The sequence below is a fragment of the Strix aluco genome, chromosome 1 (assembly GCF_031877795.1).
Source record: "Strix aluco isolate bStrAlu1 chromosome 1, bStrAlu1.hap1, whole genome shotgun sequence".
Taxonomy (NCBI): domain Eukaryota; kingdom Metazoa; phylum Chordata; class Aves; order Strigiformes; family Strigidae; genus Strix; species Strix aluco.
Window position 1 is genome coordinate 154,127,293 of NC_133931.1, and position 19,753 is coordinate 154,147,045.

Sequence of the window (19,753 nt, forward strand, 5' to 3'; positions counted from 1 at the left end):
TTAGGCTTTTTGGTGCTTACAGTAGCTGGAGAGGCTGTTCTAGATGGAAGCTGAAGAGGGCTCCAGTGTTCCTGAAAGCTTTCTGAAACTCTAGGCTGGACTGTGTGCTAGTTTGTAACAGGTCTTGAATTACCTTATTTTTTTTCCCTGTAACTTTTTGATGCCTAAGTTCTCCAAAGAGTTGAGCTGCTGTCTCTTTTTTTCTTTTTTTCTCCTGTGTAGTCACTAGATCTTTTGTGTTCTCTGATTTCTTTTCTTGTTTATAAGCTATGTGTGATAGGGTTGTATCACTTGCATGGATTGGAATGGACTGAACTTAGTCTATTAGTTAACTGAGGAAATATGTTAAATGTGGGAGGAATTTCTGTCTCATGAAACTTGTATGGCTTTGAATGTGAACTTATGCATAAAGATTTTGCTTTTTTTGTTACCTATCATTCATTTTAAGCATACAAAGCATGGTGTCACTGAAACATTGGGTTTATGATGTTAGCTGTCATTGTTCTTAAGTATAGTATCAAGTACAAATCCTGAATTAATAGAGCTCATATTGTGATCTCAAATATATGTTGGCATTGTTTTCTTCGTGAAGCATCAAACTTCTGATTGTGTGAAGCCTTTTATGCTTTTTTTTTTTTTGAGGCCTCTTGCTCAAGGCTAATTGACTGAAGGCTGGTTTTCAGTTGTCTAGAATGTTACTTATATGGATATAGGATACTTATATGCATATAGGACTACGTTAAAGTTACTGGTCCTGTGGCTTTAAAATGTGTTATAAGATTGGTTTAAAGTAATAATATTGAGAGCTGCGTCTAAAAGCTTGCTTAGCAAAGGAGAACTAAAATCTTTGACCTTGATAGTAATGTCAGTTTTCTACTTTCTGTTTGGAAGATAGTAGTTTTCTTCCAGAAAGATCCAGTTTCATTGGGCTGGGAGATGAGTGTCTCCTAAATTCTGACAGAGCATAAAAATCATTAGTTCACACAGTTTTTGAAGTGATTAATCCTGATCATTTATCTCTTTCAGTGTTAAAAAAAAAAATGAATACTGCTTCAGCTTCAGAAAGTGGATCATATTCCACAAACCACACAAGACCCTTTTTTTATGCACAGCCAACAGCACAACAGCCTTTTCCAAATCCATGGTACCTCAGTCATGCGTACAGTCCGTACTGTGTACCTGCTCCAGGTAAGGTAAATGAGAGCTGTCTGTGGTAGCTTTGCTTAGTAACCTACTGCTAGTGTGGAGGAAACAAATGTGTACCTGTGTTTAACAAGCTTCCTGAGAGTTTAAGGTAGAGCTAATGTTTTAGTTGTCAAAGATCTGATTTATGAAGTGTTAGTTCAATGTGTAGCTTGCGTGCTGGAAAGCATCTGTTTCTGGGAAATGGAAAGTAAGCAAAATATTAAGTAATTGTTATCCTACAGACACAGAGCTCTAGAATATGCCTAACAATCAATATGTGTGTGTATATAGGAGTTCCATACATGTGTGCATGTGTTATGGGTATGGATAAATGTAAACTTAAAATTCCACACAGAAACGACGTTGGTAAATGCGTCCTGTAAATGGTATACCTATGTTAACTTCTATTTGGAGCTGTCTCTTTCAAAGACGATGCTATAGCATAGTCTACAAAATAGCAAAAAAGGACAGAAAGCTCCTTGGTATGTGTTCCAATGAATAAAATCAAGTTCTGGTTGTAGTGTAGCTGTCCAGATAAGCTGTTCTATAACAAGGAACAGACTCTGGGTTTCTACACTAGATTTGCTTCTAAGCGTTGACAAGTGAAGTGTTTTACTTACCTATGTGTCTGATCTCGTAGCTGTCCCTGATGCAATCAAATATTAATCAGAATTACTTATTTCAGAAAGAAAATTTATTTGTCTTTACTTTTTTTAATCCCCAATGTCTAGGCTTCCGAAGTGGAAATCCGTACTTTCCATTTTACTCTGTTGCGCTCCCTGAGTACCCTGGATATTTTGTTCCACAGCATCCAATGCATGCAAGAATTAACAGAAGGCCTTATTTTAATGCTCCCTCACCTTCCCCTGTGTTTTATTATGCAACAAGATTTAGACACTATAGTCCCCCTGGGAAAAAAATGGAGACAAAAGAAACACAGACTGATCCTAGACAGCCTGAAAACAAGCAAAAAAGGCATCAAGATATCCATACAGAAACGAAAGGTTGTGATGCAGGAGGTATGGCCTGTGTTTCTTCTGGTATAGGTACAGAGACTGAAAGTACTTCAGAGAAAAAAGATTTATCTGGATCTTCCATTGTGGTAGACAGAGACTTTTGTAACAAGAGCCCTTCCAGCTCTACACAGTATAGAAATCTTCCTACTAGAAGCTATGCCTTTGAGAAGGAAGAAGTGAGGATAGAATATGGAAATGGCTCTCCAGCCATTCAGCTGTGGAAGTCCTTTAAAGAAACTATCCCTTTGTATGATGTGGCAAGTGGGAAACCAGTCCCAGAGAATATAGTGCAGCATGACTTATTTTCTGTTAGTTCATGTGAAGGAATGATATATGGCCCTCATGAAGGGGAGAAAATGGTGCCAGGAGCTTCCTTAGATGAGAGAAAAGCTGTTCTTGCCTCAAAACAGGGTGTGGAAACTGTGCAAGAAAAAGAGGTCCAAAATAATGAAGTGAAGCTGGATGCAGAAAAGCAGGCAAATACAAGTCAACGGGCAAAATCCCACCCAGGTGAAACCATGGCAATGCAGATCACGGAGCTGGCAAGATCTGTTAGCGTAGATCAACCAGTGGTGCGACAGGATGGGGGGGTAGCTAAGCAATCTAGCTCTAAAAAATCTACAGGCTCAAAAACTTCTCAAGAAGAGCCCAGCTTTAGTCAGCAAGCAGGACTACTTCCATCTAGTATGGAGGTAATAAACGACTTGAGTTTTCAGCAGAAAAAGCTGAATCTAAGTCACAGTGCAACCCATGAAAGCCAAACGGATAAAAGTATTTGGTGTGACGAATCAATTGAGAAGTATGTTCCCTCTAACAGTTGGCTGGCTTGTTTGGACAGTATGGACACAAACTACGACCTTTGTTTGCCACAAAGGAAACGTCAAAGTGTACTCAGTCTTTCTTCTGATGACATGTCCTCTAGAGAGGAAGGCTCATCAATTGATAATGCTGCAGTGTCTTATATTGTCCCTGACTATGTGCTTCAGAAAAGCACGTATAATTTCCAAAAAAGTATGGAGGGCTTAGAGAAAGAGAAAATAGAAAGTGGCGGGGCCCTTAATGAAGATGAAGTGGTAGGAAGGGAGCAGATGAACAGCTTGAGTGACCAAGATGTCAAAAACTCTTCAACTATGAAGATTAAAGAGGCTTCCAGTAAAGGTAGAAAGCTGGGAGCCCTTCCTAGAACTTCTAGTCAGAAAAAAATCAATTCTCTCAAGAAAAAAGCAGCTAAGAGTTTGTCAGAAGTTGAGGACTCTGAAGAATACTCTGTGAGGGGAGAAGAGGAGGATGAGGAAGATGAGGATGATGATATGAATGAAATTGAGTATTTCTTTCAAGAAGCCACTCCATATGGAATCCTGATGCCTAGTAAAGGAAGTTTCTACCAAATTGGCCAGAGGGTGCTTTGGAAACCACCTAAAAATGCTATACCGGCTCAATTAATTAGCTGGCCTGCTCAAGAGAAAATAAAAACTAGGAGTGGGCTTGGTGAAAACATCGGTGTAGTTTACAAGCCAAAGGAGAAGGAACAAGATGAAGTTGTATACAGTGACTATGGGTATTATGGAAGAAAGAGGCCTACAGCAAGAAGAGAAGGACTTGAACACCAGCGAACACTGCAAAAATTCTTGGAAGGTAAGCTAATTGCTGAGGAAAAAGTGCTGCTTAATAGAACACACAAAGAACACATAATTGCAGTTGCAAATTGTAGTCTGAACCAGTGGGAAGACTGCAGAATGTTGTAGCTTCAGGTTTGACTTAAAACCAGAAGCAGTGCACAATATTTTTTGAAGCAGAGGTTTGCTGCAGTTTTCTACCTATTGCATGAGGATTCTGCATCTTCAGAAACAGCAGAGAATTGTGCAGAAATCTCCGTTGAGCTAGATTTGATATACTTACCTTTCTGACATTAGTGGCAAGTTATGCATTTGGAAAGCTTAAGGTAATTTGAACTACATGTTTGCCATTGTTTAATAGTATCTTGGAAACTCAGCATTTAAATTTTTACAACATTCTGATTCTTCCGTCACAGACCCATGTTAGGTGGATTAAACAGGATTAAATTCATTATAATCTCTTGGCTGCACCCTGTGTAATCTCTCTGCAGCAGAAGAGTCAAGCCATTTTTTTTATTGTAGCTGCTGTTCTCTTACTGTTAGCAACAAAAGTTTTGCTGCATTTTCATAAAATCAGTGTGAAAATATATTAAACTTTATCTGGAAAAGAGCATTTTATTTACTTAAAGGTAGATATCAGTAGAATTTGGATTAATCTGAACTGAGAATAAGCAGAGTTATCAGTCAGGGTTCCTAACTTGTTATGTGGGTATTTCAGTAAGTGGCTGCTGTTTAGTATGGTCTTATGAAAGGCATCTAAAACAGGGCAATCTACTTCTAACAACAGACTTAGTGTTCTTAAACTTTATTTTCTTTGTACAAAATCTGTAGATTTAAAGCAGCTTGTAATTTGTTGACTGTGGTCTCCAGAAAACTATGTTTTTTATTTTAATAGACTCCTACAATTAGATTCAGTAGCTAGCTTTGTATTCTGACTTGTGGATCAAACAGTATATTAACAAAACTAAATATTGACCTTAAATATTTTTTTTTATTAGGAAGGCTGTTAAGGGAGAACATGGGAATGTCACTTGAAGAGTATTGGATTAGAAGTGGTGCTAAACCCAAATTTACCAGCCAAACACATGGCAGTCTCTCACCCCCAGCCAAGAGCAAAGAACAAGGTACAACTTATTTCCTCAGTGTGCTTCTCTTCAGTTCAGGGATAATATACACCAGGTTTCCTGTATCAACAGCTCAGTAGACTATTCTTTAGTGTATTCCTTGGGAAGAAATGCAGAGAGAGAACTCCTGCTTAAGCATTGTTGGGTTTGGGATTTGCTTCCTGCATTGGAGGGTTTCTATCCTTTCTATCCACAGACTTCTTCAAAAAGTTGTGGGCTTTCTTATGCTAGCCTGCTCTATAAAAGTTGAAAACGTTTTACTTTAGCAGCACTGTTCTTAGCTCTTTACAACAATTCATAAAAAAAATTCTAAAATTTTGTTACTTCTAACTTTCAACATGTCCCTTCTATCTCTTCTAAGCCATAGATGGTGCAGCATACTGAGGATGTTTGGCCTATGTGTTACTCCCTGCTTTCTCCTTTTCCAGCCTATGTAGCTTGAAGAAGCTATCACACTATTAGGAAGCAGGAATCGGTTTCTTTTGAATGCTGTTCATGCCAATGGGTGCTTCAAGTGCTAGTAAAATTACATCCTTTTAAAAATGTTGCTTATCTTAGGACTGGTTTCTTCAAATTAATATTAAATTTCAGTGCCCTGCAAGTAAGGGGGCTTGGCTAAACAAGATATGTTGCTTTAGCAGTAATATCATACACTAAATTTTGGTTTCTTGAACTGTGTACCTGTGGTGCATAACTTAACAGGTCTGAGGAACTGAGTTTTCTTAAAGACAGTGGGTGAGTTGAGTCACTAGGACAGACATCAACTAGTCTTGAACACTTGAAAAGTAAACTAGAGCAGAATTATCCAACTCTCACTGGGTTCTTTTTTGCCACATTAACACCTATCCAAGTTATGACCCAAAATACAAAACATCCAGACTTATGGTTAGACAGTGATTAAACATTGGAGATGTATGGGACTGTTGCTTGACATATGTAGTGTCAGTTTTATCTGCCGCTAAAATGGGCACATAGAGGGAAGGGAGAAGGAGGAACACTGCAGACCAGTCAGGGAAAGTCAAGCTTAAATTTGCTTTAAGACTATGCTTTGGAGAAAAAACACCAGTTGTATCTTGCTATTTAGGGTGCCCACGTTTGGTTAAACCAAAGAAGAAAAGAATAGGCAAGCCACCTTCGAAGCGCAGAGACACAAGATGTGAGGTGGAAGAAGTGTGGGAGATGCCCAAAAGCAGCATATGCAAAGGTTGGTATACAGTGACAAGCTACAAAAATTACTGTTACAAGCATTTTTTCATTACTGGCTCAGGGACTAGTGGTTCTTGGTTTGAACTGCGAGCATATTGGATAGCTTGTGAAATAATAGTAAATGCTATGTATGCAGACAAGCAAGAGAAAAAAGCAAGCTAAACTTTGAACACTTACCTTGCTAGGAATACTGTTGTAGCTTTGACCAGGTTAGGTTTCTTCTCTTTATGGGGGGGAGAAACACAGAAGGGAAAACAAAACAAAACATACCCCCAAAACCCACTGTTTTACTCTAGTTGCTCTTCAAACTGTTCTGCTAACTTTCTAAAATATTGAGTCCTGTGTCACTTTGCAGTATATCCTTTTCTTTAATCTACAGGTCTCTCGGCCAAAATACTGTAATTTGATACAACACAAATGCAGATAGATAATTCTTAAGAACTTCAACTTTATGGAGTAGGAACTTCTTATTACTTTGCAGGAAGATGGAAAAACAATGGAGGGAAAAAACACATTAAGTAGGTTCAATAGCAAATTGCTTTTGTGTATTTGTGGCAGAGTCTGAAAAAGTTATAAATTGAAAAGGGTCAGTACAAGACAATACAAGAAGCTACCTGAAAGATCAGAGTTCCTTCCAGAAAAGAACAATCTGGCATAGTAAAGCTTATTTGAATATTCAGTCAGTCAAAAACGGTCTCTTTCTCATGTATTAAACGGAGGATTACGATTTCATGTATTTGCAAGGTCAGAAACTTAGACTGAAGCAGCTCATTAGTCAAAATTTGCATTAGTCCTGAAGTCAGATTACTTAAACATCAGTGTTAAATCTTTAATTGCTGATTGGTTTTATTAAAAGCGTTCAGGAAATTTGCAGAATCCCAAAATACTATCTATATTTCCCCCCTGAAATAGTTGGTGTTTCTTGGATGCATTCAACAATGTAGTTACAAGAGCACACTGAAAATATGCTATGACTTTGATATCGAACTCTTATCTACCTGTTATACTAGAATATTCTGCAGTCCAACACCATTCCTGCAGAACTTATTCTTGCTGGGAAGTTGAGTACACAGTTCTAATATCAACCATCAGCATCGTCTCCTGCAATGGGAAAAGGCAATCACTGATAGCTAATCTTTCTTTAGAAGTGAATTGACATACATTATTTGGAGGGAGAATGCATACCTTAATCTCCTTTTTTTTTTTCTTTAGGGCATGGAACAAGAAAGTCCCTCCATAAGAGAAGATAACTGCAAATATTGGGGCAGGAGAGAAAAACAATGTATGAGTTTTGCATAAATCCAAAACTCAGTTACTATTCTCTTGTGTATATTTTGTAAGTTGCTGTGCACTCTTAAAGGGTAAGAAGTAGCACTGTAAAGACTAAGGACATGATTAAAATGGAATTAAGTATTTAACACTAAAGTCACCTTTTTATAAGTAGCACATCCACTATTTAAATAATAAATTTAATAGAATTGCACTTTAAGACTTCTTGTATTCCATCTATACATAGAAGCAAAAAAGTTTGATAGTGATGTATGTGTATCAATACTATTTACTGCTGCCCTGTTCTTAAGCTCTGCAGCATTGTGAAGCCTGTCAATGTCATCTCACCTTATAGTCAGTTTGTTTATATGATGTGGACATAAGTACAGATTCTGTTCCATTAGCTGGATTTTTGGCTGGATTTGTTTTTGTCAAAGTGTAAAGGAATATAGTTAAAGCTGTATCAAGTCAAGTGCTGACTTGAAATTTCAAGGCAGTTCCTCAGACCTTATTCTTAAATGCATGATTCAGGACTAAAAGTAAACCACTGACTTGATGCGATGCTTCTCCCTCCTCCCCTCTTTTTGTGGAGACCCTGAGCTGGAGAGATGGATTTTGAAGGTGAACCAGAAGTTTCTATAACAGTGGTGTGCCCTATTCCCTGACTTTTTACTGATGACTTCTATTACAGTTGATACAGTCCTTGACAACTCGCTATAGAAAAGTCTCTTTATAGAACTAGGATGATAAAACTAGGTCTCTGCTGAGCTATCTTATGAATAATGGAAATAGACTGATCTAGATGAGGTGAATAGCTCAAAAATGTGTGATCTTTTTCATTTCTATGAAAGCTAGTATCACCATGCAAGAAGAGTAAACATGATATTGCCATTCTTGGATGTGATAATGTGAGTGAAAAAGGTAAGGAAACTAAAAAAACCAACCAACCAAAAACCACCCCAAAAACCAACCCAACCCACAACAGTTTTTCCTTTAATAAAAGGCGGGGGGAAAGGACAAACAGGATTTGTCTTCTGCCTCCTCTCCCAATGTTCTTATGCTGTCTGTGCCCTAGAGTAACCTACATGGATAAAAGTAGCATTAACAGGGGAGGTTCAGACTGGACATTAGGAAAAAATTTTTCACAGAGAGTGGTCAGACAGTGGAATAGACTGCCCAGGGAGGGGGTGGAGTCACCATCCCTGGGTGTGTTTAAGGGTCGTTTGGATGAGATGTTGGGGGATATGGTGTAGGGGAGAACTTTGTAGAGTAGGGCTGATGGTTGGACTCGATGATCCCAAGGGTCTTTTCCAGTCTGAATGATTCTGTGACTTCCTGTGACTGCATTCAAGTTTTGTGCCTACCTATTACTAGTTTGACCTGTAACTGGGGTTATGCTGTTTTCCCTCAGTGAGGGGTATTGAGGTTTCCCCACCCAATTGATCCTTGATCTGTTATTTTTAATAGCACTTGCTTGCTTGTTAGAGCTACTGTAATTATAGCTTTACCCTAAGCTGTTAGGGGAAAGGTTCCACCTCAACACTGTGACACTAAGTTTTTATTTCCTCTCTAAGCACTGCAACAAAATAAGGAATACAAATTCTTAGTTGGCTTTTGTGCTGCACAAAACCTCTATTGCATCAGCACCTCAAAGAATGAAATGAGGGAGGAAACTGCATGGGGGGAATTACTTCCAGCATGGAGCTTTTTAATACTCTGGAAAAATACAGGACTGCTGCTCTGGCATTATTCTGATTGGGAGAATGAGTGGTAGAATCTCTCCAACTTGAAGACTGAGTGATGACCTAAGAGGAAACCCTTATCTACAACTGAGACCTCTTAAGTAAGGATTGACTTCTTTTTCCCTGAATGAGTATAGCTTTGGGATTGAATACTAAGCCAGTTCTGTTGACAGACTGAAATGTTTACCTTTTGCTGCTTGTCTGATAAAGGAATATTCATGACCTCAGTTAGATGGCACTCTTATTTTTGGGAATGGCTAATATTTCATAGGTACTCCCAAGATCATGCTAGTCATCCTTTCACAGATCTTGCACTAGTCAGCGTGCTTTCTACTCTGATGTAAGAAGCAATTTACGGCCTGGTGATGCTAGCTCCCAAGAAGATGTGAGGGAGTAGCAGTCTGGAGTGTTTAGACAGCTCTTTTTCTGAAAACAAATGCTATTTTAAAACTAATTGCTTAAAACCTCATAGTGTACCCATGCTATGTATCCACACCAATGCTTCAAGTAGTATGCGTGAATGTTCTAGCGCTCTAGAAATACTTCTAGGATAATGTTATATGTGGTGTACTCTGACAGAACTAGTCCTGTGGCCTTAAAACTACATCTTCTACTTGGCTGCCTCTTCACTCAGCAGCATGGATGATTTGTGGACTTCAGATTTAAGTCAACTGGCTTACAGCTATATTTAACGTTCTGGTGAGTAAAATGGCCATGCTTCAGAAAGGTTGTGAAGTACAAACTGCATTTTAAAAGGCTGTGAATTAAAGTCCAAGCTCTTCTTATTCAGCCAGGTAACTAGCCACAGTGATATTTCAGATTTAATTTTACAGATGCCCGTATGTGTCAGCTTTTGTCATTAGTGAAGCTAGATTGCCCAGTGATTAACTGCACTGCTGGCAGTATTGTGAACTTGTAACTGTAGCAGGTCCTGCATTGCCTTTGAAATTTTCACATGCTTTCTGCAGCATCTACTGAAGGGCAGATGAAGAATCTATTTGCTGCTTGGCACACCAAACCTTGGAAGCCTCTGAGACTGCCATACCGGGAGCTTTGTTTGGACAGACTCACTGTCTGTGACTCAGAATTTCTAAACTGTTATTTGTAGCTAACTAAAACCTCTGTTGCAAAGTGGGTGTGGTGTAATCACTGAAGTGGAGCCAGTGTGTTAAATTGGCTTGCCAGATTTTAATTCTATATTTTAATTTTCAATTTGGTAGCACCTGGATGGCATAAAGCTTTCCCTTTTCCAATGTCCTGTTTTCTGCCTTTATGTTGGAAAAGATTAATTACAGGTTTTTCTATTAAAATCAAATAATAGAAGACAGGAGCCAATGGCAAAACAAAACACCACCCACTCATTGCATGCTAACTGCAGGCATACCAAGGAAAAACAAATGCACTGTTTAAAAAGAGTCCTCAGATTGCCCTGACTGACTCACTACCACTGGCCATCTCAGTCAACAAGACTATAAACCCCCAAGTAATTTCATGGCCAAAGAAATAAGACAGATGTCAGTATTTATTCTGAAATAATCTTTCTGACAAGAATGGTTCAGAGTATTAAGATAATCAGATCTGAGAGCTGAAGACCTGTGAAACTCTATTGTGTATGAGCTATGCTGTAGCTGCATTTCACACATATTTAGATCCATGGGACTACACAATTATGCTATTGCTAACTACGCCTGGGGCTTCAAAGGTACTTTCAAATGGAAATATACACATCTACAAAGAAGGCAAGGATCACTAGAAAAAAGATTTGGTTGGTTGAACAAAAGTAAGTAGTCCAATGGTTAAGTTTTAAAAAATAAGGCTAATCAGTCTTTCAAGACTATAGCTTTCTATCCTGCTTTCTGGATTTACTACTACATAGGATCATTTTCCATGAATATAAATGGGTGTTGGTATTTATCTCTAATCCATATATTTCTAAAAACCTTGTCTCTTAGTATCCAGCTTTGGCACTGTTTAAAATGCTAAATGATGAAATGAAATCATGCTTCTCAGCACTCTAGCACTGGCTGCCAGTCAGCACTACTAGAAATCTTATGCTACTGAAAACTGTTAGCTTTATTTTTGAAACTGGTCTACTTTGTAAGACCTCCTAAAACCGTTTTGTATGGATATGATAAAGACTTTTAAAACTGGGAATGACATGGGAAAAACAAATAGGAATCAGTTGTTCATGTGCCTTCCAGTACAAGGACTTGGGCCTATGAAATGAAACTAGCAGGGAGCAGTGTGAAAGCAAATCATGTTTCTTCATTAATTAATCTGTGGAGTTCCTTGCTGAAGAAAACTGCAAAGGTTACAAGATGTGACTGGATGTAAAAGAAAAAAAATATATGTAAGACTACTAAATACTAAAATATAACCTATGATTCAAAGTACTTGCATTACAAGCAATAGAGGCTGAGACAGCATTTCAGTGAAATAACAGAAATAATGCCACTAGCATTTGCACTGCTCTGCTGCAGAGGGATCTGCTACTGACCATGAGTGGAAGATGACACTGGTGTAAACAGACCTTTAGTCTGACACAGAACAGTGATTTGGTATCTCAAAACAAACTTTTAAATTGCATTTGATGTAAGTTAGAAATGGTCTTACATAGTATTTTGAACAACCGAGAAAAAAGTAAACCCTGGCAGGTAAAATGGGAATGACCTACTAACAAGGAATGGGATGACAGACTAAGGAAAAACTAAATTTCTTTTTATTAAACAAAGCTTCAGAAGAATCTGAAATGACAAGAGCTGAAGTAACTGAAAGATCTTTAGGTTAGCTCTGCTCTAGATAAACTTAAGTAAGAATTCTCTTGGAATGCATCAGGTGAATACTAGCTGTGGCTTCCAGCATCTGTTCAACAACCAGCAGTGCTATAAATGTGTGAATCTTCCCAACACCAACTGTGGCAATGCAGAGAACCAGTCCATTAGAAATCTCCTCATGCTATTTCAGGTGTTAAATCTGAAGCCAGAGCCAGAATCTTTGAATTTGATGCTGCTGATACAGGGAACTATCAGGAGTTGCCAGTAAATCCTAGCACAGGGAGATTTGCTAAATACTGGAGGATAAAACAACTCCACCTGCAAGCTCTGGGAATAAGATAAAGGATCTCTTTGTAAATAGGTCTTGACTACCTTGTTTTTCCCCAGAACATATTGTGAATGACTGGCAAGGAATGGGGGTTTATTTTTACTAAGTGACTCTTAGACATGTAGGAGGGAGAAAACACATTTTAATGTATACTTTCCCCTGCCCTCTTTTCCAAAGTTCTCAGGAGGAAAAAAAAAGTACCTTAAATGCATTTTAGTCTAGGGTTCCTGGATTTCACTGTTAATGTTCACTCCACTAATGTTAGAGCTTTATCATGCTTTTTTTCAATATAAGCCTTAGCACAGAGATTAAGTTCTATATAAGTCCTTCCTCATCCTTTCAAAGGAAATCTATTTTTCTTTCTCCTTTTGCAGAGTACCAATACATATCATCTAGGTCTCAAATCACAGCTTTGTACCACTGTACCTTGAGGTTTCAAAAAAATGTTTTAGCTATCTCAATCTTTCTAGTTGAGTCTGCAAGATAGAAAAGTGTGGTCAGTCCACAAGGTCAGTTAACTACACAAAACTTCCCCTTCTTCCTGCTTACATGTTCTTTACTACTGTTCTGTGGCTTACATGCATATAGTTGAAAACCATTTTGAAAGCCTTACACATTTATATCCTTCTATATTCATAATACTACAGAAAATAATTCTAGTAAACATAAGAAATAAGTTGGAATTTATTTCCCCAACCCTTTTTAAAAGGAAAAAACCCCCTCAAGTGTATCAAAACAACTGATACTGAAGTGTATGTAGAAATTAATCTTTTTCATTTCTAAGACTACCCCCCCCTTTTTAAATAACTAAACCCATTACATCTTTACAGTAAAGTTGAACATCTAACATCATTACACTTGGCTCCCTCTCCTGTGGTTTGGAGAATGCTTTAGGTGTTGCAGAACTGTGCGTATTAATGGTGATGATGTTGACATTTTGCTACACAAAAAAACCCAAGTCTTGCTGACACTGCGATTTTGTCTTAAAGTAAATCCCCTTGATTAACTTTTTCCCCCTTCAGCAGTGCTCTTTATTTCCCTAGCTGCCAGTACTGGGATAAATACACTGAACTTCAGCACACAGGCAGTATGCAGAGAAGAAAAAATACAGTACAACCTGCTTAGTATAAGCACTGTAAGTGAACTCTCAGTGCTCTGCATGGTGCAAACTGCAGTCCCATTACAATGGGGCTTTGTATATAATAAAATAACTTCATGGAGAAAAGACACTTCAGTGGACAGTCTGCAAATTCTGCAGATTTGTTGGTGATACCTTCGTAGTCACTGCTTTCTGCTGATAGTCACATGCGGCAACGCAGAGGCCCAGTTTGACCAAGACTGATGACCCTTAGCACAGATTTTACAGTATAAAGATATGGTTGATTGAGTATTGTTTAATGCAGCTCTCTTCCTTCTGGCTGTAGCACTGCAGAGGGGCAAAAGAGGACAGCCACTGTAGGATGCTATATGTATACATCTGAGTTGAATAAAGCCCTTTCTGGTGGTTTCTTCCTCATTCTTTGGATCTTTCCTTGCAGTTCACAAGTAGGGGTCAATGAGCATGCAGCAGGTGACTGCTGTCAGTCAGATTCCGACTTCTCGTTAGATTTAGATGATTTACGCTTTCTCTTTTTCTTCTTCTTCTTTTCTTTTTTTTTCTTTTCCTTCTTTCTCTTTTTCTTCTTGTGTTTATCTCGACATTCTGAGGAAGTGGAGCTGCTGCCATCTTCATCATCCTCATCACTGTCATCACTGTTATCGTCGTCATCTTCTGAGGTAGAGTCCTCCAGGAGCTGCTTCAGTTGCTGTATCCTGAGTTTAAAAAATGTGAATGAGAATCCTTTCTAGCTCTCTTCTACCTGTAATGATTTACTCTAGCTTTCACCTATTTCCTTCCTAGCTTGAGAAATGAAAGCTGCATAAGGGGGCAAGAGAACACTTCCTCTTTTCCTGAATTACACTCCCGTTACAGTTTTCACAGACTGATAAAAGCAACCTCTCCTGAAGCAAGCAGACGTTCTGTTCTCAGGGCCTTTCCATCCCACAGGTATCAAAGGCCTAGCTTACTGGCCAATATTTATGTGTGCAAAATAATGAGGCAACAGCTATCAGACCACCATAAGAAGTTCTATGTTTATCCAAACACAGATGGCATACTGGGATTATGATATCATGACATTCATTGCCCTGCTGATACAGAGATGATGTCAGTGAAGCTGACAGTAAACTCTACGTTAGATGCAGAGGTATTTTTGACAGGCACTCTTCCTTTGAACTTTCATGGTTTACTGGCAAATAAGGACAAACTATTTGCTTATTTTATTGTTGTCTTCAGTATCCTGTCCAAGGTCTTGCTTTTTAAAAGAAACAAAAAAATAAAGCAACGCACCTGCAGTAGCAGTACTACTCTATGGGCTACTTATAGTTTGTTCAGTTACCTCACTGACGCAGTTCAAGTAAGAAAGCATTAAAAACTCTGCTGCTTTACATACTGAATAACAACCTCACATGAGGAACAACATCAGGGGCCTAGAGCTAGCTTTCTAAATTCATGCTTTCATGTCTACTGAAGGCAATTTGATGTACCAAATTTTAGAAAACATGTCGGTGAAAGAAGAAAAAAATCAAACTCTTTTTTTCAGGCCTAAACCAAAACTAAACCCAAGTACTTGAATATTATGGCATAAATGAGTATGACTCCTCTTTAAACTTTGTTTTGGGGAAAAAACATAGGAGCTAATATAATTAAAGAGGTAGGAAGTACTACTGAGTGATTATTGAGAAAGTAGAAATGCATTAGTCTCTGCCAACATAAAGAAACTGCCAATAAAAAAATGTTCTGAGGTAAGAGTAAGCTTCTATCAAAATTTCACCTATTACTATCATGTTATCAAAATGAAAGCCACATTGAAAATGCAGTTTACTACAGAGACACACTTACCTCATTTCTTTTTCATGACGTTTATTTTCCCTTATTAAATCGTACATTGGATCTTCATGTGCCTTTAAAGTGGAAAACAGAAAATCCAATGTTGGTAAATAAAAGTATCACTGACTGTTGTATTTCCTAAAAAAATAAACCAAAGCAACCCAATACAAGAGGCTTTTATCACAAGATGAAATACACTTAGCAAGCTCTTAATTCACAAGTATACTCTCAGACTTAACATCATTAATCTGTTGGTTTTTTTTTTTTTACTTTAGGAAAAGCTTATCTAATTACATCACCAATGAAGGGGACTCTCCTTAGGTATACTACCTCTCTCCCTCTCAATCACAGTGAACTAAGAGAACCCCATACATACACTGTAGGAATAGCTATACATAGATGGAATACTGAAGTTCAAAATAATGAGCTGTGCCCTTCAGCATATTTTAAAAACTCGGACACAAACATACAGGAATACAGGAGCAAGGAACAGAAGACAAATGGATAAGGAAGCTGGAGTTGTCTTAGCATGCTATGCACTACCATTATTCGTTCTTAAATTCATTATTTTTAAATTAAATGGGCATTGCAGCAAAAGATAGTTGTGAAGGAAGATAGCAAATCAACTCTGCAGACATTTAAGGCGAGTTCATGCCATGCAAGAATGCAGGAAAAAGATGGGGTGATCACTTCCGTTGGAAGATCAAGCAAATAAGTTCAACAGAGAGGAGATATCAGATGCTGACCAGAGGTGGGAATTAAAATGTCAGTAGCAAATGAAAGATGTTGGGAATGCAGCATGAAGGGCCTTGGACATACAGCAAGAGTTTGATGCAACAGAAAAGAAGCTCAAGGAAAAAAGAAGAATAGAGGCAATCTGGTCATGGGAGAGGGCTAAAATTACTCTTCGCAGTAGCATACAATCAGTACGAGTCCAGGATCTGGACAGAACGAGTCCAGATGACATTCTTCAAGGATAGAAATGAGGACGTAAGACACAACGTGATGAGAGCTTGAAATACAGGTTAACAATGCAGAGCAACAGGGAAAATTAAAGAGATTATGAAGAAAGAATCTGCAGAACTGAGATGCAGCCTCATGTAGCAAGAGATCAGACGTGTAGACAATGACTGGATTACAGACCTAGACAACAGGCTTCATGATGTGGTTGTTCACAGTGAGAGCGGAAGGCTTGAAGCAGCTGCAATGCGGGCAGCTCAAGCTTGACTAAACGTTTTTTGTTACGTTGCCATTTTAATCACAAAAACTGAATATAATGGTAGAAACAGGTTCTTGAAGATTTCCAATTTAAATGTAAAAATTAATAATTTTCCTCTTGAAGAGTAGATTTTCTGCAAAGTAGTCAAACATCCAACCACATCTGTAGCTTTTTCTTTATTAGGAGATTTTCGGCATCTATATTATACTAGAGACAGAGGAAAAGTCCTTAATAAAGCATCATCTAACAGGCTTCTCTTCACTTGCAAGATTATGCATCATCAGTACTAAAAAATACAAGCAATAATACTACAGTATTTGTACTCACTACTCTAAATTGTTCCAATTTCTGATTGCCTTTAATAAAGAATGGGCATTCTTTATCTCCTGTTCTGTGTCCATAACGTTTACACCTCCAACCTTTAAAAAAAGAAGCAGCAGTGAATTGCACCTCTGAGTCAGACCAGAAGAAGAAAAGTAGAAGAAAAAAAGCAGCCACATAATAACGCAAAATATTTTCAATTTGTTGGAACAAATGGAGAGATACAAGTATTATGTTGACAAATGTAGCATCCATAAAATGCAAGGCTATTACAGCCTTCAAAATACTGGTTGCTTTTATATCAATACAATGTCAATCTCCCTGAACCTTGTCATCTGTCCACCAGACATCCTGCCCTCCCCCAGAGTAAACAGATGGCTATATGAAGGTCCAATGACATCTGGAATATTTTCAGCCTTACACTGCATGACTTTGACTTCTTTTCCCAAAGGCATCCAAAGCCCTTTTGTCGGGGCATGTGCCAGGAATTCTCGTGCACTTTCATTGCCTGGTACATCAGGTATGCAGTCTTCTGGTTTTGTTTCATTCTCCTATGAAAAAAAGATAAGGACAATAAAATCACTTTTTTTAAAAAAAAAAGCTTTGTAAAAATTAATACTCCAAGTGTGCAGGCCTTCGCTTGATACGGAACCTATTTCCCCTGTAACATTTCTTTTTCTCGTAACATGTGAAGGATCTAAATACCTGACCCTTTTAACAGCATTAATTTTCTTTTTCCCCTCACCCTTGAATTTTCCAGTTTGAACTTCATTGCCATATCAATTCCATTCCTTCCCATTTATTTAGATAAATAATATAAATGAAAACTTAACAGACAAGCAGGGACTTCTTTTTCCTCTTCCTGCTAATAAGACATAACAATTAAAAACAGCCTTTACAACACAGAGCAGTATTTTTTAGGTTAAAAGCACTAGATTATGGCTTAGGTATATAGATTTGGCAAAAGTAATTATCATTATGAAAGGAAAGTATTTTTACACAAATATTTGAGCATAAGAAATAGAAAAGAATCCTGAGTTTTTCCCTGGAATCACCTACTTCTCTCTGTAACTTACATAGGTAACACAGACACTTCAGTAGCTAAAAGACAGGTTGTGTGAAAATGTTAAAAATTTACTGCAGTATATTTACCAACCTTAATTAGCCCTGGGGGAGGTTTCTCATAACTGAAAAGCAACAGAAATATGGTTACTCTGCAGCTTAGCACAGACAAATAGAGAAAATACAGTATTTCAATGGTATAGAGTTAAAACCTTCACCTCACATATTCCCTGAAATTTTACTCTGTCAGTAACTGCCCAGAACTCTAGCAGAACACGGATGCAAGCTGAAACACAGTGCTTGTCATATCACTACACACTTCTCTCACAAAGGTCCTTCAGTTTCATATTGCCGTGGGAGAACAACTACTTTCATCACACTGCTTTACAGTGATGTGTGGTACATCCAATTCAGCTTCAGTTACCACAAACGCACAACTCTGTCCTCTTTTTCTGTAGCGCCCCTCCCCAAGATCTCACTGATCTAAACCTCTTTACTCAACACTGGTGAATCATAGTCAGCTGAAAATGTCAAGTCAGGCGATTCCTTACATCCAGCTTTGTCAGACAAGCACAGTATGTAATAATTCCATCTTCTTCTCTCTGTGTATTAAACCTAGACAGAACCTTACTGACCAAAATACCATCTTTCCTGCAACATTCCTCTGAAGTTAATAGTTGATATAAAATTTATTAAAATCCAAACAGCAAGCAGGTGCTACATAGAGCACAGCGGCTGAGAAAGTGGATGCGCTTAGGAGTTAAATGCCAAGACACTGTGAGATGGCCTTTAGAACAGTAACTTTTTGAGTGCTGTTTAGTGGGTTTCATAACAAACAGATTTCTACTTCCACTTGTAAAGGAAAAAAATCATGGTTTTGTGAAACTGATCTTTTTATTCCATTAAACCCCTTTCAGTGAAATAGCATAAACCTTTTACAGCACCGCGGGCTACTGATGGAGTCACTAGGCAGATCTCAAACCTTTTTGTCTTTTTTTTTTGAAATCCACTCTAGTAGAAGCCGGCTGAACAACCCCCGCTTCTATGCTGCAACTCCCAGACTTCTAGAAACGTGGAAGAGACCCGTTTTCCCCCAACAAGCCGGTATAAAAGTCACGGCGCAGCTCTGCCAGCGGCCCCGAAGCCCCCCAGGGAGCAGAGCGCTGCTGTAACGCGCCGGCGGCTCCGGGGGGGCGGCGACCCCCGGGCTGCCCTGCCCGTACGCGACCGAAACACAGACCCGCTTCTGCAGAAAAACGGGACGCGGTTTTAAAATGGGACGGAGCCGGAGCTGCCGCTGCCGGAAGAGAACGGGCCAGGGAAAAAATTACACCACCACCCCCTCAACCCCCCCAAGCCCGCACTGGAAACGAGCCCCACATGCCGGCGGGGTGGGCTCGGAGCAGAGCGGGGGGGCGGCCAGGCAGGGCCCGGGGCCGCAGCGCCCTCGGGTAACCCCCCTCCTCCGCCCCTTACAAGGACTCCAGGTGCTGGAGCTTCTGGAGCTGCTGCGCCTCCTGCCTCTTCCGTTTCCTCTCATGCCGGTCCTGGGTCCTGCCGCCGCTCGCCGCGGGCTCCGGGTGGCTTTTGGGCCGCGCCTGGCTGCCCCTCGCCGCCGCTTCCTCCTCCTCCGCCCCCTCCTCCTCCTCCTCCTCCTCCTCCTGCCCCCTTCGCGCCCTGTGGGACATCGGCGCGGCGGGCAGAGCCGCGGCGGACGGCGAGGCCGCGGCGACGCCCCCTCCCCTCCCCGCCCTCCACGCTGCGCATTTCGGTTTCACTTCCCCTCCCGGGCGGGGCGCGCCGGGCCAAGGGCGGACTTCCCCCGGCGCCAGCCATGCGGCCCGGCCGGGCAGCGCCCCCTCCGCCCGCCGCCGCGACCCCCGCCACCTCCTCGTACCGCCGCTTCCACGGGCCCGGGCGGGCGGGAGGAGCAGCCCCGCCGCCGCCTCAGGCCGTGAGGCA

The 19,753-nt window shown here is 39.7% G+C and overlaps 2 protein-coding genes across 2 annotated transcripts; one reads left to right on the top strand and one right to left on the bottom strand.

The window, feature by feature from the left end:
• The first annotated feature begins 1,040 nt into the window (after positions 1-1,040).
• LOC141919916 (uncharacterized) lies at positions 1,041-6,309 on the top strand. The gene is made up of 4 exons (XM_074816503.1): positions 1,041-1,188; positions 1,917-3,836; positions 4,816-4,941; positions 6,026-6,309. Exons 1-4 carry the CDS (start codon positions 1,041-1,043, stop codon positions 6,307-6,309), a joined length of 2,478 nt encoding a protein of 825 aa, XP_074672604.1.
• Positions 6,310-11,855: 5,546 nt separating this feature from the next.
• RP9 (RP9 pre-mRNA splicing factor) lies at positions 11,856-19,502 on the bottom strand. The gene is made up of 6 exons (XM_074841188.1): positions 19,268-19,502; positions 17,886-17,916; positions 17,151-17,280; positions 16,736-16,827; positions 15,202-15,263; positions 11,856-14,072 (listed from the first exon to the last, which is right to left on the bottom strand). The coding sequence occupies exons 1-6, from the start codon at positions 19,477-19,479 to the stop codon at positions 13,841-13,843; spliced, it is 759 nt and encodes a 252-aa protein (XP_074697289.1). The 5' UTR covers positions 19,480-19,502; the 3' UTR covers positions 11,856-13,840.
• Positions 19,503-19,753: the final 251 nt, after the last annotated feature.

Coding starts and splice junctions, on each gene's coding strand:
- LOC141919916 (XM_074816503.1), top strand. CDS start 1,041: ATGAATACTGCTTCAGCTTCAGAAAGTGGATCATATTCCACAAACCAC. Junction 1,189..1,916: donor GTACTGTGTACCTGCTCCAG/GTAAGGTAAATG, acceptor CCCAATGTCTAG/GCTTCCGAAGTGGAAATCCG. Junction 3,837..4,815: donor ACTGCAAAAATTCTTGGAAG/GTAAGCTAATTG, acceptor TTTTTTTATTAG/GAAGGCTGTTAAGGGAGAAC.
- RP9 (XM_074841188.1), bottom strand. CDS start 19,479: ATGTCCCACAGGGCGCGAAGGGGGCAGGAGGAGGAGGAGGAGGAGGAG. Junction 15,264..16,735: donor AATTGGAACAATTTAGAGTA/GTGAGTACAAAT, acceptor TCCACTTTAAAG/GCACATGAAGATCCAATGTA. Junction 14,073..15,201: donor CGTCATGAAAAAGAAATGAG/GTAAGTGTGTCT, acceptor TTTTAAACTCAG/GATACAGCAACTGAAGCAGC.